We start from the raw sequence: 18,186 nt of genomic DNA on the forward strand, positions 1-18,186 counted from the left end.
TGATAGGAAATGTTATATCCCAGAAAAAATATATTGGAGAACCTGTCATCCGATACATGCTGTCCAAACCATGGGCAACATGCATCAGGCATTGGCTGTAGTACCTCAGCCAGGTATGTTTGACTCTGAAACGCTGTGTCGTTTCAGAAAAAAACCCACTTTCAATGACGCATGTAGGGAGAGACTTGTCAGCCACAGTCAGAGGGTGGGGAGAAGCGTGTATGACTACTCTACAGTATAATCCAGGAGCCAAAAACTGACATATCCTAAAAATTCAGCGAGCCATTGTTGCCCCTAGTGATTAAGTAAAATCTATGACTCTGCAGTTGGTGGTTATTACTCACCTGAGCAGTTATCTGTAGGAATCTCTTCTTTAATCTGCTCATCCCCAATCACAAATGTCACTGTAGTATTATTATGGGTCAGATCTTCACCCTGAAACAGATATTGTAAAAAGTAAAAGACAGAAAAAAGTCATAAGAAATGTTATTAAAGAACAGAAAAAAAAATAAATTTGTATGAGAAATAGTGATCGGCAGACTCTGACTGTAAAAGTCTGGATATGGGGGCCCAGAGTTCTCATGAAATTACAGGTAACGTTCTGGGTCCAGCATCCCGAGTAATATATAAAACAAAAAAACAAGAACAAAAATGAAAGGAAATAAGAATAAGCAAGCGCTTCATACTTAATGATCTCAATGCGACTGTACACTGATTCCGGGGCTAGTCATTATCTTCATTCCGCCACCTACCTGCAGGCCCCGCATCTCTGCTTGATTGCAGTCAGACAGCGTGTCTGACTGCTTTCAATAAGATGTGCTGTCTGCGTCTATATTGGTGTAAAAGTAAATAAAATTGGCGTAGGGTCCCCCATATTATGATATCCAGAAATTATAAAGCATGCTGCTACTGGCTGCAGCCCCCAGCTGTGTGCTTATCTTGGCTGCAAGTCAAAATAAGAAAAACCGCATGCGGCCTAATTACTATTTTTAATATTTTTTTTTGAAAAGTCCCCCAATTTTCATACTCAGCCATGATAAAGCTGACAGCTGGGAGCTGGTATTCTCAGGCTGGGGAGGCCCATGGTTTTTGGAGCCCCTCCAGCCTAAAAATAGCAGCCTGCAGGCGCCCAGGATTGTCGCATACATTAAGACAATCTCGGAACTTTATTTAGCTCATCCCGATTGCCCTGGTGCGGTGGCAATCGGGGTAATAAGGGGTTAATAACAGCTGCCACTAAGCCCTAAATTAGTAATGGGAGGCAGGCGTCTATGAGTCCCCCTCCATTACTAATCTGTAAGTGAAAAGTAATAAACACCGGAAAAAAATCCTTTATTTTAAATGAAATTAAAAAAAAAAAGCACCCCCCTCTTTTACTCCTTTATAAACCCCGAAAACACCCAGGTTCTACGTAATCCACACGAGAAACCACGATGAACCTGGCTGTTACATCTGAAGTGACAGTGTGCAAGCCTAGAATATTACCTGCCACTGTGAGCTTCAAGCAGAGACTGAGCTGCACGATGGGCGGTCACGTCACTCAGGTTATTTGCGATCATAGCTGGAGGTTCCCACGGTCCTCCACCTGTGATTGCAGGTAACCTGACTTCAGGTGACCTCATTGAACTGAGTGACCTCATTGGCAGAGCTGGAATCGTTGAGGAACCTCATGTGGATTACATCGGACCTGGGTGTTTCGGGGGTTAATAAAAGGGGGTTTTTTTGCATTTTATTTCAAAGATAGGATTTGTTCTGTGTTTATTTTTCACTTACAGATTAGTATTGGGGGGGGTTTCGATGTCTCCTATTATTAATCTACAGCTTAGTGGCAGCTGCCGGTATTAACCCCTTATTACCCCAATTGCCACCTCACCAGGGCAATCGGGATGAGCTGGGTAAAGTTCTGGGATTGCCGCACCTAATGGATGTGACAATTCTGGGTGGCTGCAGGTTACTATTTTTAGGCTGGGGGGGCCTAATAAACATGGGACTCCCTAGCCTGAGAATATCAGCTCCCAGTTGTCGGTTTGATCATGGCTGGGTATCAAAATTGGGGGCGAACGCACTCCAGGTTAAATTATTTAAATAATTTTAAAGTAAATTAAAAAAAAAAAAGTCACATGCGGTCCCTCATATGTTACTGCACAGCCAAGATAGGCGCACGGCTGGGGGCTGCAGCTGTATGCTTTATCTGCTGGGTATCATAATACAGGGAGACCCCACACCAATTTTGTTTATTTTTACAGCAATAGAGACGCACACCCACACAGTATCTCTGATTGAAAGCAGTCAGACATGCTGTCATATAGGGTGGGGGCGCGTCTAACTGCAACCAATCAGAGATGCAGGGACTGCCGGTGAGCGGGGGAAGCAGTGCATATGTATGAGATTAATGAGCAGCCCTGAAATTAGCATTAGAGCCACGCAGGAGGCCAAGTAAAACATGCCTGCTCCAATCCCCGTATCCCTTCTACCACCATTGTCAAACTCCAGATTCAGGTCGCCATAGCCTTATATGGCCTACGGCCAGATATCCAGGATCAAGTCCGGGCCCATCACTAATAACGACCAAAAATGACATGACAGCAGTAGCAGTCACATAGCTGTGATCTCCTGTATAAATCCAACATGTTGACTGCTAAAAGCTAAGCAGTCTCCATAATTTGGAATTGTGAAGATACAGACATCTAATGATGATCAGCTATGTCCTGTATCTCCAAGTATAAAACACATTGAGTGGCCACTTCATTAAAGACAGCAATCTAATAGCATGTTAGACCTCTTTTGGTCTTCAGAATGGAAGCAATTTTTAATGTCTTAGATTACACTTGGTGATGAGATTGTGCCACAAGAACATAGATCCATGCTGACAGGAAAGCTTCTTTCAATTGCCTCCAATTTAAAAAGGTACTGAAATGTTATGAAAAACACATTCTACCTCATCTTAAGGTTCTTCTATAGGACTAAGATCTAGGGACTCTGAAGCAAAGCACAAAAACCTTCCTGTCATGTTTCTGCAACTAATCAATGACTATTGACCATTGTGATATAGTCCTATGTCCTATGTCACAGGAGCTAGGGAGTAGGGAAAGAGGGAAAGAGGTAGGAAAAAAGCACTCAACTCACCAGATAATAAACAATTATACCAAAAGATTTATTAATGAATAATTCAGTGCAAAATTTCATAAAAACATTTAAAACCAGGACACTCACTCCAAGGACCCAATAACATGATGCTAAAGCAGTGCAAATACATCAAATGCATAAGACCAACCATAAATACAGATTATAGCAATACAGGTCTGTACAAAGCCCTAGAATATTAACCCTTGTTAGAGCCGGCAATCCGTAAAAAAACAAAAAATGTGGTATTAATACAGTATGGATAACAATGCCGGTCACCCAAACAAAAGCAGGCAAAATCTAGCACTGTAAGTCTGCATAAAGACCCAAAATACTAGGTCTAAGCAGAGCAAAGAGATGAACAGGCATCAACAGGCAAGGGAATAATAACCCAAGAGGGTCCGAGGAGAATATCACCTAAGTCAGGGCAAAATCGAAGCCATATGAGAGTGTCAGAATAAGAACACCGACCCTTATTCTGACACTCTCATATGGCTTCCATTTTGATGCCTGTTCATCTCTTTGCTCTGCTTAGACCTAGTATTTTGGGTCTTTATGCAGACTTACAGTGCTAGATTTTGCCTGCTTTTGTTTGGGTGACCGGCATTGTTATCCATACTGTATTAATACCACATTTTTTGTTTTTTTACGGATTGCCGGCTCTAACAAGGGTTAATATTCTAGGGCTTTGTACAGACCTGTATTGCTATAATCTGTATTTATGGTTGGTCTTATGCATTTGATGTATTTGCACTGCTTTAGCATCATGTTATTGGGTCCTTGGAGTGAGTGTCCTGGTTTTAAATGTTTTTATGAAATTTTGCACTGAATTATTCATTAATAAATCTTTTGGTATAATTGTTTATTATCTGGTGAGTTGAGTGCTTTTTTCCTACCTCTTTCCCTCTTTCCCTACATACTGGTTGGTAGGATTGCACCCTCACTTTTTCATTATTTCTATTGTGACTGTAGCTGTGCAGCTCTGTCTCCTGCTTAGGAGCTAGGGAGTGGGAATGAAACAATCCCCACACCATTACTTCACTTCCACTTTCCTGACTATAAGGGTTAATGGATTCTTTCTGTTTATGCCAACTCCTGATGCTCTCATCCACATGGTGCCAAAAAACATCTGAATTGTTCTGACAAGGCAATGATTCCTGATTTTACACTACTCAGTGATTCTAATTGTTTCTCTTAAACAGCACTGGCACTCATTGTTTGCCATTATAGCCCATCAATGCTAACGAAGGACATGTTATGCATTCGAACATCTCAAGTGGTCACTCATCAGCATTTAAATCAGCTGCAATTTGCTTTATAATTGGGTGTTTCTAATAAATTGTTTGTTCAGAGTATAATACTCGTTGCTAAAACAAGTCTAAATATGAGACCTTCACTTCATAGGAAGATTTCATGGCACCTTCTCCCCATCTACCTGATCATCCTGAGGAACATCAGGATTTTCTTCTATATAGTCCTGCGGGGAAAGAGGACTGGGACATCTTTCTGGTGTTGTCCTCCCACTGGATAGAACTGTAGGAAACACATACAGGGATTGAATTTTCTTACATACATACAATTGTAAGCTTTGTGTATTTAGTTCTATTACCTGGTGATGTGAGGGGCTGGGGAACCTCCATCATGACGTCCTTGTACTGATCTTTGTGTCCTTCTAAATACTCCCACTCCTCCATGGAGAAATAGACGGTGACATCCTGACACCTTATAGGAACCTGACACATACAATGATACCATCATCCCCCGATCCCTTCATAGCGTTACTGTATAATGTCCCAGCATTCCCAGCAGTGTCACCTCTCCAGTCAGCAGCTCAATCATCTTGTAGGTGAGTTCTAGAATCTTCTGGTCATTGATGTCCTCATGTATCAGGGGGTGAGGTGGAGGCCCCATGATTGGGCTCAGAGGTCTTCCCCATTCCTTAGACAGAGGGGCCTGACAGCGCTCCCTAGAGGTCTTCTTCACTACTGTGTAATCCTGGATATGGAGAGACACATTAATAAATCTCACGACAGACATTTCCAGAGTCCTCACCTCTCCAGTTCTGTCCATCTGTTATTCCCATAGATAAGAATTATGTAATGTGACGTCATCAGAATCTCTCACCTCTCCAGTAAGCCGGAAGAGGATCTCTAGGGTGAGGTTTAATATACTTTCCGCCATCTTGTCTCTGTTCTTATCCATTCTTGATGGGTCAATAAGGAAAATTCAATGTAGAAGATCTGCACTGAGAGGATCCGATATTGTAGAGACCTGAAGGGGAAGATGAGCCAATGGAAAGTTATAATGAATCCCATGTTAGAAGGTTCACAGAAGGTTTAGTGTCTTATCGGTGGGGGTACAACACCTGGCACCCCCATTGATCAGCTGTTCCAAGTGTTGGCGGTGGCAGAACTGCTTAGTTGCGAAACTGTGCAGCCCAGCCAACTAAATAGTGGCAACGGCTGATTACTGTATGTCTGCCCCATAGTCAAAACAATAGGGGGCGTATATGCAGTACCTAGCCGTAGCCACTATTCCATTGATGGAGCTGTGTTGTACAGCTCTGCCACTAAGCAATTCTGGCTGCTGCCGACACTGGGCACAGGTAATGACCTTTCCTAAGTCCTCCATGCCTGTTCACTAAATGGAAAGATTACATCTTGCATGGCTGCAGTTGGTGATTGTAGTTGATAATTATTGTTGTATAAAGTGTAAGCATGAAAAGTTCAGAATCACCCATGATGAAGTTGTGACACCCTGGACTAGTCAGGTCGTCCCAGGTAGTCCCATGCACACACACTGCCTCCCTAAAAAGGTGACAGCAGCCAAACTTCAAAACCTTGTCACCACCCTCCAGGTTTGATGTCCACACCAGGGGGCGGAGCCAGGCAGTTGGCTCCACCCACCGAGTTCACAGGCCTGGAGGCGGGAAAAAGACACAAGTTCAGTGTGTAGTAGTCTAGTCTTGACAGTGGAGGAGAGAGGTCGAGTTCAAGGGCAGACCAGTGACCAGACCTGCCAATAGTCTACTCAGGTGTCTGGGTCGGAGCCCAGTCACCTCTGGCAAGGAGGCAGACGGTGGTGGCCGCCTGCAGGAGCTGGCATTACAGCCGGTGGAACCGTAGGGACCGGGGTCGGGCGGTGGCACGCCGGTACCGAACCGGGAAACCGATTGAAAACCGGAGCACCAGGAGGGGTACTCAGACCCAGTACGAAGCCCTGAACCGACAGGGCCAAGTCAAATCAACTGATTGAAGACTGGACTTAAGGACCTTTCCCACACAAGACCCGTTAGAAGACAACAGCCCAACCATACTGGGTAAAGCCACCGCCAAGTCATAGAGACCCAAGGGGCCTGCGTCTGCGGGCAAACAGGGCTCTTCTGACACCCAGCAAGCCGGGGAGCGGACTACCGTTGCTTAGGCATAGGAGTCAAACATACACACAAAGAGGTGCAGGAGAAAGGCAGAAGCCACCAACCTGTTAAGGGAGAAGCTGCAGCTGGCTGCGGGACCCGTTCATCATCCCGTTTGGTTTACCAGAGACTCCAGTGTATTGTGTCATAGTGAGTACACCAGTGCCTTCTGGCCATGCACAGCGTCACACCGCACCAGCATCCAGCAAGCACCTGTCCCCACGCCTCAGCACCTTCCTCGGGCCCCCGGGACCATCACTTCCCTACCCACGGAGGGGTCAACACCAAGCTGCGCAACACCGTCCCCGGGAGGCCTAGTTAACGGCAGCGGTGGTGTCCATTCATTCACCACAACTCGTGGGTGGCGTCACGAACTTACAACCCATTCCAAACCACCGTGGCCCCGGCCGTGGAACTCCCCACCGAAGTCCCTGCGTGTAGCGCCAACCCCCTTGCAGAGCGACGTGACCCCCCGGTCCGTGAGAAGCTCGAGCCACCCATCATACGAGCACGGATCCGAGCGGCTCGGCGGTCGCAGCCGAGCCCGCGGGGCGGTACACAGTCAGATGAGGTAACATAGTAATGTGTAAGGTCTATTTTGGGCCCAACCGTTCCTTGACACAGCCAACCTTGCATGTTCTACATGTTTGCGTTAATTTTATTGCATTTTGTCTCATGTGCCAATTCATCTCATCATCAAGTACAATTTATATTAAAAGTCTACACATTCCTGTTAAAATGCCAGGGTTTTGTCATGTAAAAAATAAAATATTATATATATATATATATATATATATATATCATACCAAGAAAGATTTCAGAACTTTCTCCACCTTTAACTTTAGTATAACATGTAGCTATTCTAGTAGAGTTTTTCTGACATTTTCTTATTTGCATTTTACAATAAAAGTTATGGCCCATAAACAGCTTACAATACAGAAAAAGGGTCTATCTCATTGTTAAAAGTTGACCGGAGAAGGACACAATGTTTTTAGAAATACCATGGATCACTGTGAAGATGGTCATCAAGAAGTGGCTTAAATTTGGCGCAACAGTTAAATTACTTGGAAATGGACATCCCTCAAAAATTGATAATAAAAAGACAAGAAACTTGGTCTGGGAGGCTGCCAAGATGCCTACAGCAACATTGAGGAGCTGCAGGAATTTCTGGCAAGTGCTGGTTGTATATGGCATGTGGCAATTTCCCGTATTCTTCATATGTCTGGCCTGTGGGGAAGGGTAGCAAGATGGAAGCCTTTCCCCCCCCCCAAAAAAAAAATAAAAAAAATTCATGCCTGGCTAGTGCTATGTATAGCCAAAACCTACATAAAGTCTGGCAAAAGCACGTGGGAAAATGTGTTATAGTCTCATAAGGCCAAGATTCAACTTTTTGGTCATAACTCCAAAAGGTATGTTTGGCACAAAGCCAACATTGCGCATCACCAAAAGAACATCATAACCACAATGAAGCATGCTGGAGGCAGCATTATGTTTTGGGGCTGCTTTTTGGCAGCTGGAATTTGGACTTTAGTCAAGGTGGAGGTGTAAGAAATACCATTATTGTAAACAATATCATTATCGAATCACAAGAAAACTGAATAACAACATCAAGAAATATAATTGTTAACAACACAAATATCAAATGATTGGAATATTGCACAACATCGCATTGGAGATTTTAGGGGACGATCAGCAAAGAAAGCACACTGAAAAAAGTGTATAAAGAAATTATTTTAAAGCCAGAATCAGATGTGCAGTATAAGGTTGATAAAACAAATTACAAGAACCAAATTTTTGCAGTTTTATATACCAACATAGAGATATACATTCCTTAACCCCTTCACAATATTTGATGTACACTTCTGTCATGATTAGGAAGAGGTTCCCGCAAATGACATGAATGTACGTCATGGCAATCATGAGGGCATGGGTAGTGCCTACAGAATCGCCACTGGGAACTCAGTATAATATAGCTGAGATTCGGCTGTCCCAGTAACCCTGAGGGTTAAAATTGTTCACTACACCCCAAGATGAATTCCTTGAGAGGTGTAGTTTCCAGAATGGGTTCACTTAACAGAGAACAATAGAGGAAAATAGGGTTTTTTTGAGCCGCGCCAATGATCACTTCTTAGGTATTCAGATTAATGGATCTTTATTTTGCACAGGTCTACGCGTTTCTGGAGTCTCAGCTCCTTTCCTCAGGACCATCAGGCATAAGAACACATCAAATCTACCATAATGGAGACTAACACAGTATAAATACATTTGATGACATCACAAGACCGCCCCTGACAAAAAAAAAAAAAAAAAAGGTGGGAAAGGGTGCATTGCAGTGAAGCATGATGCAATACAAGTAAGGGGTGCTTCACACATAGCGAGATCGCTACTGAAATCGCTGCTACGGCACAGTTTTGGTGACGCAACAGTGACCTCATTTGCCATCTCGCTGTGTGTGACACTGAGCAGCGATCTGGCCCCTGCTGCGAGATCGCTGCTCGTTACACACAGCCCTGGTTCGTTTTCTTCAAAGGCGCTCTCCCGCTGTGACGCACAGATCGCTGTGTGTGACAGCGAGAGAGCGACAAATGAAGCGAGCAGGGAGCAGGAGCCGGCATCTGGCAGCTGCGGTAAGCTGTAACCAAGATAAACATCGGGTAACCAAGGTGGTTACCCGATATTTACCTTAGTTACCAGCCTCCGCCGCTCTCACGCTGCCTGTGCTGCCGGCTCCGGCTCTCTGCACATGTAGCTGCTGTACACATCGGGTTAATTAACCCGATGTGTACTGTAGCTAGGAGAGCAAGGAGCCAGCGCTAAGCAGTGTGCGCGGCTCCCTGCTCTCTGCACATGTAGCTGCATTACACATCGGGTTAATTAACCCGATGTGTACTGTAGCTAGGAGAGCAAGGAGCCAGCGCTCAGTGTGCGCGGCTCCCTGCACACACAGCTAAGCGGTGTGCGCTGGTAACTAAGGTAAACATCGGGTAACCATACCCGATGTTTACCTTAGTTACCAGTGTCCGCAGCTTCCAGACGCCGGCTCTGTGCTGGCTGGGGGCTGGTCACTGGTGAGATCTGCCTGTTTGACAGCTCACCAGCGACCATGTAGCGCTGCAGCAGCAATCCTGACCAGGTCAGATCGCTGGTCGGATCGCTGCTGCATCGCTAAAGTGTGAAGGTACCCTAACACGCTAAAGGTGATGAGGAACTTTCACTTTTCAGTACGACAATGACCCTCAGCCGACACCTGAATCTAATTTAAAATCTGTAGAAGAGTTTTTGAAAACTCAAAATCTGCCAGGAGATAACCTTTATAAAAGCTGAGGACAAAGAGCGCAAATAGGATCTTACCAGATATTAAAATCACGGTGTGTAAAAGTGTACACTCACCTTATAAGGTTGTGAAGGTCACCACCACCATGCAGGCATAAAGACAATGGCGGCTGCCGCAGCCCCACGTTGAGGGATCTTCAGTGCTGGAGAGGAGAAGTTGGGGTTAATGCCACGCTATCACCAAGAAGGAGGAAAACAAAAATTTGTTGATTTGATAATAAAAATGTTTTATTCCCTCGTTCAACACGTTTCAGGGCTCAAGTCCCGTTCTTCAAGACCAAAAATAGAAGAAATGTATTGTTGATTTATTTTCTTTTTTGGTCCTGAAGAAGGGGACTTGAGACCTGAAACGCGTTCGCCTATGGAATAAAACTTTTATTATCAAATCAACAATTTTTTTCCTCCTTGGTGACATTAACCCCCACTTCTCCTCTCCAGCACAGGAGATGACCTTGTAATGTAACACATTTAGAGCACTACTTCAAGGAGGAGAGGGTAAAGTGGGCATTTGCCATGATGATAGACTCCTACCCAAAAAGACTAAATGTTATCCAAAATTCAAAAGGTACTTCAACCAAGTATTAGTGAAAGGTTGTGCATATTTATGAAACCACATTATTTTTAATGCAATAATCTTTATGCTTAGGCTACTTTCACACATCCGGCTTGAGCTCTGCGGCTCAATCCGGCTGTGCAAGCTATGCAACGGATGCGGTGAACACACCGCATCCTTTGCATAAGTTTTTCCTTTGCGGCCAGTCCGGTTTTTGCCGCTTGCGGCATGCTACTGAGCATGCGCAGTGGCAAAAACCGCATGCGGCGGCCGGATGCGGTTATTGCCGCATCGCGCCGCATCCGGCCGCCATAGGCATGCATTGAAAAATGCGCCGCATCGGCCGAATGCGGCGCAATGCGGTTTTTTTTGCCGCACGAAAAAACGTGCCAGGCAACGTTCCATCCGGCCGCCGCATCGGCTAAATCTGCCGCATGCGGCAAAAACCGGACGGAACGCAAGGCCATGCGGCACAATGCGGAACTAATTAAAGTCTATGCAGGAAAATCGCAACCGGCAGCAAAAAAAAACAGTTGCGATTTTCCTGCAAAGTGCCGGATTGTGCCGCATAGCAAAAACCGGAGGTGTGAAAGCAGCCTTAGATATCAGTTTTTCAATTGAATCGTACAGATTATGGGTGACATTAAAGGTGGTATATAATAATAAAAACCTGACATTTTAAGGGTAAGTTCACACAGTGCGTTTTTCGCGGCGTTTTTGCGCAGTTTTCGGGTGCGTTTTTGCTCAGAAAACTGCATGACTTTGCTTCCCCAGCAAAGTCTATGAGTTTTCATTTTTGCTGTCTGCACACAGCGTTTTTTTCTGCTGCGTTTTTGTGGTGCCACAAAAACGCAGCATGTCAATTATTCCCGCGTTTTCACTGCGCTTTTCATCCATTGAGTGCAATGGGATGTTGAAAGACGCAATGAGAAACGCAAATAGGTGCGTTTTGGTGCGTTTCTAAGACCAAAAACGCAGCTATAAACGCAGGAGGTGGTTAGTAAAGTGACATGTACAGGAAGAGGATTCCTTCTGTCAGTAAACACAGAAGCGTGAATCCTCCCGGTACCGTCACCGCCGCTTCCACCTGCATGTCTGCTGTAGTGCGGCGTCATGTACGGGCAGGAGGTGGAAGCGGCTGCGAAATCAAAAGTGAACAGTAGAAAAGAAAATGTCATACTCACCTGTCTGCAGGGTCCCGGTGCCATGCCCGCTCCCATCTCCTCCCGGTACCGCTGCTCCGGGTGTGTGCAGTCTCCTCGGGTACGTATGCCTTCAGGATGCAGGACCTGGTGATGGATCACCTGACGCGTCAGCTGATCGTAAGTCTCGGGATGACGCCAGCGGCCGGCCGGTTTAACCTATCAGCGGATGCGTCAGGAGACTTCATCCCTGATTACCGGCAGCTCCTGCAGCGATCGGACGGGATCAGACTCGCTCCAGGAGCTGCCAGTAATCAGCACATAAGTGAGTATTTTTTTTTTTACACCGATGCATCATCTGATTGCATAAACGGCTTTTATACAATCAGCTGATGTGTGATGTGATTCAGGCCTTGAACCTGACACATCATCTGATCGCTTTGCCTTCCAGCAAACCGATCAGATGATATTGGATCCAGATTGGACGGCGCGGGACCCTTGACTCAGGATTACTACGGAAGGGGGTGCTTTATTTCAATAAAGATGGAGTCACTAATTGTGTTGTGTTTTATTTCTAATAAAAATATTTTTCTGTGTGTTGTGGTTTTTTTATCTTTACTAGAAATTCATGGTGGCCATGCCTAATATTGGCGTGACACCATGAATTTCGGGCTTAGGGCCAGCTGATAATATACAGCTAGTCCTAACCCCATTATTACCCAGTGAGCCACCCGGCATCAGGGTAGCTGGAAGAGTTGGATACAGCGCCAGAAGATGGAGCTTCTATGAAAGCGCCATTTTCTGGGGTGGCTGCGGACTGAAATTCGCAGCGGAGGTGCCCAGAAATCATGGGCACCCTGCACTGTGGATTCCATTCCCCAGCTGCCTAGTTGTACCCGGCTGGACACAAAAATTAGGTGAAGCTCACGTCATTTTTTTTTTTTAATATTTCATGAAATTCATGAAATAATTTAAAAAAAAAAGGCTTCTCTATATTTTTGGTTCCCAGCCAGGTACAAATAGGCAGCTGGGGGTTGGGGGCAGCCCGTACCTGCCTGCTGTACCTGGCTAGCATACAAAAATATGGCGACGCCCACGTCATTTTTTTTGTTTGGGGGGGCAAAGAAATCCTGCATACAGTCCTGGAAGGAGGATGCTGAGCCTTGTAGTTCGACAGCTGCTGTCTGCTCTCCTGCATACACTATTGGATGGAGGATGCTGAGCCTTGTAGTTCGACAGCTACTGTCTGCTCTCCTGCATACACTATTGGATGGAGGATGCTGAGCCTTGTAGGTCTGCTCCCCCTGACTCTCCATCCAGCATACAGTCCTGGATGGAGCATGCTGAGCCTTGTAGTTCTGCAGCTGCTGTCTGCTCTCCTGCATACACTATTGGATGGAGTATGCTGAGCCTTGTAGTTCTGCAGCTGTCTGCTCTCCTGCATACACTAGTGGAGAATGAAGAACATATTGAAGGAGGAAATGACATCAGACCTTTTTATTTTTGTTCACTGATAATAAAACGCATAAAGACGCAGTGAGCAAAAACGCAGCAAAACGCAGCAAAAAGCGCACCAAATCGCGGCAAAAACGCGTGCGTTTTTTGACGCGGGTGCGTTTTTTTGCCACAAAAAATGCACAAAAACGCAGCGTCAAAAAAACGCAGTGTGTGAACCTAGCCTAATAGTCTCTGTAATTGTATGCTAGCTTCCATTCGGTGATAACCTGCTTCCATTGACCTTAGTGAATTGTGAGTATTTTGTATATGCATGTCAGTGCACTGATAGGTAGGGATGTGGGCTGTGAGCTTTGGATAATTATACATGTTGTGGTATTCACCCTATTCTATATGATACTCTTTGGTGTACTTTAACATTGCGTATTTTCAGCGTTACCAAAAGAAAAAAAAAATCCAATTTTTTTATTTTTAATCACAGTTCGGTTGTATATGTTAATTTTTTTTCTGGACTTGTAAATTTGTCTTACCATGTGGTATTACATGGAAAGTAAATGCACATCATACACAGACAGCTTCTTTCCTGTCTCTTTTTGCCGTCCAAATAAAATGCCAGCCTCAAGGATACGATAAAAATCACTCCAATTTTTATTTGTTCAGATTAAAAGAAGGTTTCATAAACAAACATGTTGGAAGATAGGAACTGTGGAGGAAAAGCGCAATAGGGTTTTACCAAATAACAAAATTGGTGATTAATAGCAGGGCTGTGGAGTCGGAGCTCATTTTGGTGGAGTCGGTATAAAATGGACCGACTCCGACTCCTAAAATATATAATAAATTGGATACAGTAGTTCAATGCAGAATGTGCTGAATATTTTTTCATAGGAATTTGGGAAAGTTATGAAATGTCCTATAAATGTCTGTTCTATTTCTGATCAAAGGCTACATTCACACACAGCGTTTTTGTTGCGTTTTTTGAGGATACATTTTTCAGCTGCAAAAGCAGATCAGCTTTTTTTTTTTCCAAACAATTTTTATTGATTTTTCAAATTTTATACAAAGTCATTGCAGAAGAAATGTGGTTACCAAAGAAGAAAAAAAAAACGTACATTCGTTGCCAAAATATGTCAAAGAAAGGGGTAATACCCCAACTTACTTAACTACTCTATAGTTGGGAATAGGAATACGACGTATACTAATTCCCCTAACTCTATTGCCTTTGAACCTAGAAAACAAAGACAAGGGAAAGGAAAATGGGGGAAAGGACAAAAACAATGGAATTCTGGAGCATCCTCATCATTCTCATACAATACTCCCTCTTTTTTGGAACAGGGAAGACCCCTGTACGAGTACGATCTGAGAAATCGTCCCACACAGCGAGTGAAGAAATGATTAGGGATAGTAAGATTATTAACCTGACCTCTCATCATTTAACATCATTAGAGACTACTGTTCTAAATAAAGGGTTATCCTTTGTTCCAACAAATAGATATGATAGTTTCGAATGGACCAAGGATATCAATTTATTTTGCAGAAAAATTAAAATGGAAACTTTTTTTAGGTCACATGATAAAAAACAATGTGAAGCCCTGGGGTCGATTAGGGGTAGAAGGTTGCCAGCCTCCTCACTAATATAGGAAGTGGCAGTATATATGGAATTATATCTCAGTGCAGAACCGACTAATTTAGGGTAAAAAAAAAAAAAAGTGCTGCCTTTAGGGATCTTGACTGTAGGACCCTTGACTATTGGATTGTTTAGGGATATATTTGTATATTGCGCCTTACCGACATTTGTTCTTGCTCCATAATTGGGGTAACACATAGGACTAGAATAATAAGGGGGATATATGTTGGAATCTTTGTATGGCACCAATTAATATTTTCTATATAATGTGGAAGTGTTTTTTAAATGCTTTTGTTAATAAAATGGATAATTTTTAAATTAAGGAGTTTTTAGTCTGTGAACCAGTTTTGAGCTCTCCTTGTATTACATTTTTTTCGTGAGAAATTTTGTCTGAGTCTAATGGCTGGTTTCCTTTCAGGACCAATTGATAGAGACCAATGGGCCAGGGAGGCCTTTGAGGCCTTTTCAGGGACAGATATTGAACCAGGTGTAAATAGTTGTCCCAATGTCAGGAACCTTTTTTCTGACCTAACTAAATGTTATAAGGATAACGTTAGAAGCTGGTGGGAACTTAGATCTTTAGAAAATTATATAAAGCACAAAATAGTGCCAAGGGGGCTGAGATCAAGGATTATTCCTGCTAAGAGAGCGAGTACTCCAGAATTACTAGTGAAGTGGGAGAAAGAGATCACTGAAAGCTCAATTCGTTTAATGACTTTGTTGGCAGCAGAGGAACAGGTGACATTTGAGAGGACCTCTAAGAATTTATCTGAGCTTACTAGTGAGACTTTGAAGTTAAAAAAAACGACCCTGATTTTAATAGAAAGGAAGCCACCCTACAATTTACTATTGAGAAATTTCAATCTTCTCTGAGTGAGAGAAAACAAAAACAGTTCAGCAGGGATTTCAGTGATTTTAGGGAAAAAAGAGACTACCCATTTTTGGGTGAGAACAGCAAAGAGGTGCTTACTGAGGCCTCTTCCTCAGACATTGACACGTCAGACTCTGAGAGAAACCCCTCTATAGTTGGGAATAGGAATACGATGTATACTAATTCCCCTAACTCTATTGCCTTTGAACCTAGAAAACAAAGACAAGGGAAAGGAAAATGGGGGAAAGGACAAAAACAATGGAATTCTGGAGCATCCTCATCATTCTCATACAATACTCCCTCTTTTTTGGAACAGGGAAGACCCCCGTACGAGTACGATCTGAGAAATCGTCCCACACAGCGAGTGAAGAAATGATTAGGGATAGTAAGATTATTAACCTGACCTCTCATCATTTAACATCATTAGAGACTACTGTTCTAAATAAAGGGTTATCCTTTGTTCCAACAAATAGATATGATAGTTTCGAATGGACCAAGGATATCAATTTATTTTGCAGAAAAATTAAATGGAAACTTTTTTTAGGTTACATGATAAAAAAACAACGTGAAGCCCTGGGGTCGATTAGGGGTAGAAGGTTGCCAGCCTCCTCACTAATATAGGAAGTGGCAGTATATATGGAATTATATCTCAGTGCAGAACCGACTAATTTAGGGTAAAAAAAAAAAAGTGCTGCCTTTAGGGATCTTGACTGTAGGACCCTTGACTATTGGATTGTTTAGGGATATATTTGTATATTGCGCCTTACCGACATTTGTTCTTGCTCCTTAATTGGGGTAACACATAGGACTAGAATAATAAGGGGGATATATGTTGGAATCTTTGTATGGCACCAATTAATATTTTCTATATACTGTGGAAGTGTTTTTTAAATGCTTTTGTTAATAAAAATGGATAATTTTTAAATTAAGGAGTTTTTAGTCTGTGAACCAACTTATTATTCCAATCTATTTCTTGTTTCACAATGGTAAATAACAAGCCAGTATTAGAAAGTCTAAACATAACACATATAGAACATATCCCTAAACCCCCTTGTCATTCTCTAATACATCCAAAATCAATGTCGAGCCTTGTTCTTACTGTGGCGTCTCTCTTTCGCCCTTCCCTCTAGTCCCCGCTAGTTAAACCTTAATTTTCTCAGACTTCCCTGGATTTCATTTAGAAGATACCACTCCGTCTGCCTGAAAGGTGTCACCAAATTGTTTATTTCTTCCCGTGAGAGATGGGTTTCTATAAAGGTTTTCAATCTCCCAAAGAACTTGGTAGTCTTAGGCTATGTGCGCACGTTGCGTACAGTCACTGCAGAAATTTCTGCAGCGATCTGAAGAGCACACGTACGCTTCCAATCGCTGCAGAAAATGTCCGTAGTGAAAAAAAAAAAAAAGCCGATTCCATGCGCTCTGCCTGCAGCTCCTGCCATAGACAGAGCAGGAGCTGCCGGCAAAGCGCACAGAAGAAGTGACATGTCACTTCTTAGAACGCGCGCTTCGGGCAGCAGCCGAAGCGCTGTGATCTAAGACGCCACGTGCGCACGGCTCCTGCACAATCTCCATAGATTATGCAGGGGACGCAGGACGCATGCAGTTACGCTGTGCTACAAAGGGCTGCGTAACTGCATGTAATTACGCAACGTGCGCACATAGCCTTATTGTCTTTGTCTCTTTCTGCTTCTAGTTTCTCCAGCCTCAAAAGGTTATGCAGTTCGCCAATAACTCCCTGGAGATGGAGCTTCCTCCTGTATCCAGTGCCTTAGTATGCATCTTTCAGCTATCATGGCTATGTCATGTATGATTGCAAATGTCTTTTTGTCCTGAGTGTTCAGTCCCCCTCTAACGAATGAAAAATCCACACCATTAACTCTGATTTGCAAAAAATGTTCCATGTTGTCTGAACCAATGTTCTGACTTGATTCCAGAACCTTTTTATTACCCTACATTCCCACAGACCATGTAACATGTCTGTTTTTTCTTCGTGGCATTTAGGACATCGTGCATTTCTCCCCGGTAAGTTAAAACCCAATACAGCCCTATGCAATATCCTAAATTGGGTATCTCTCCAGCTCTCATTGGTGACCTGTTTCCACATCTGAACCCATCCTTTCAATATGACATCCACCACTTCTTGTCCTTTCAGTTGCTTCTCCCATGCTAAAAGCGTACGGCTGTCTTCTCAAGATATTAGCACCCCTCTGAGTGTTCGGTATATTTGAGAAACATTCACATTCGTTGCATCCCCGTCCATAAGCTCATCAATCATACTGTTGTTCAGTTCCCTTCCCATCTCTCCAAGGTCTCTCATTACTCCATGCCTCAATTGTTTGTACTGGATAATGTGGAAACTGTTGAGGTCATATCTATCAAGCACTTCCTGTCCTTTCAGCCACTTTCTCTAATCCACATTCATAACATCTTTCATTCTTCTAATGCCCTTCTCTTTCCACTTGAGAAACAGTTTCATATCAGCTTTTTAAAAAAACGCATCACCTGAAAGGTATTTGAGCTCATAGATGTTTTCAATTGCAAAAGCAGATTAGTAAAATAACGGACAATGCTTCAAAGATAAGTACAATTAAACTGATGAATGAGAGTAAGGGGTACTTCTCACATAGCGAGATCGCTAGCGAGATCGCTGCTGAGTCACAGGTTTTGTGA

General features: G+C 43.5%; 1 protein-coding gene across 1 annotated transcript in view; it reads right to left on the reverse strand.

Moving 5' to 3' along the window:
• The window catches only part of LOC142312827 (uncharacterized), a 253,151-nt gene that overhangs the window by 88,761 nt on the left and 146,204 nt on the right, over positions 1–18,186 (reverse strand). The window contains 6 exon segments of the mRNA XM_075351813.1: positions 345–435; positions 4,559–4,656; positions 4,733–4,856; positions 4,939–5,118; positions 5,248–5,394; positions 15,616–15,725. Of these exon segments, the coding sequence (XP_075207928.1) occupies positions 345–435; positions 4,559–4,656; positions 4,733–4,856; positions 4,939–5,118; positions 5,248–5,394; positions 15,616–15,725 (750 nt within the window).

Source organism: Anomaloglossus baeobatrachus, chromosome 5 (assembly GCF_048569485.1).
Source record: "Anomaloglossus baeobatrachus isolate aAnoBae1 chromosome 5, aAnoBae1.hap1, whole genome shotgun sequence".
In the NCBI taxonomy this organism is placed as follows: Eukaryota; Metazoa; Chordata; class Amphibia; order Anura; family Aromobatidae; genus Anomaloglossus; species Anomaloglossus baeobatrachus.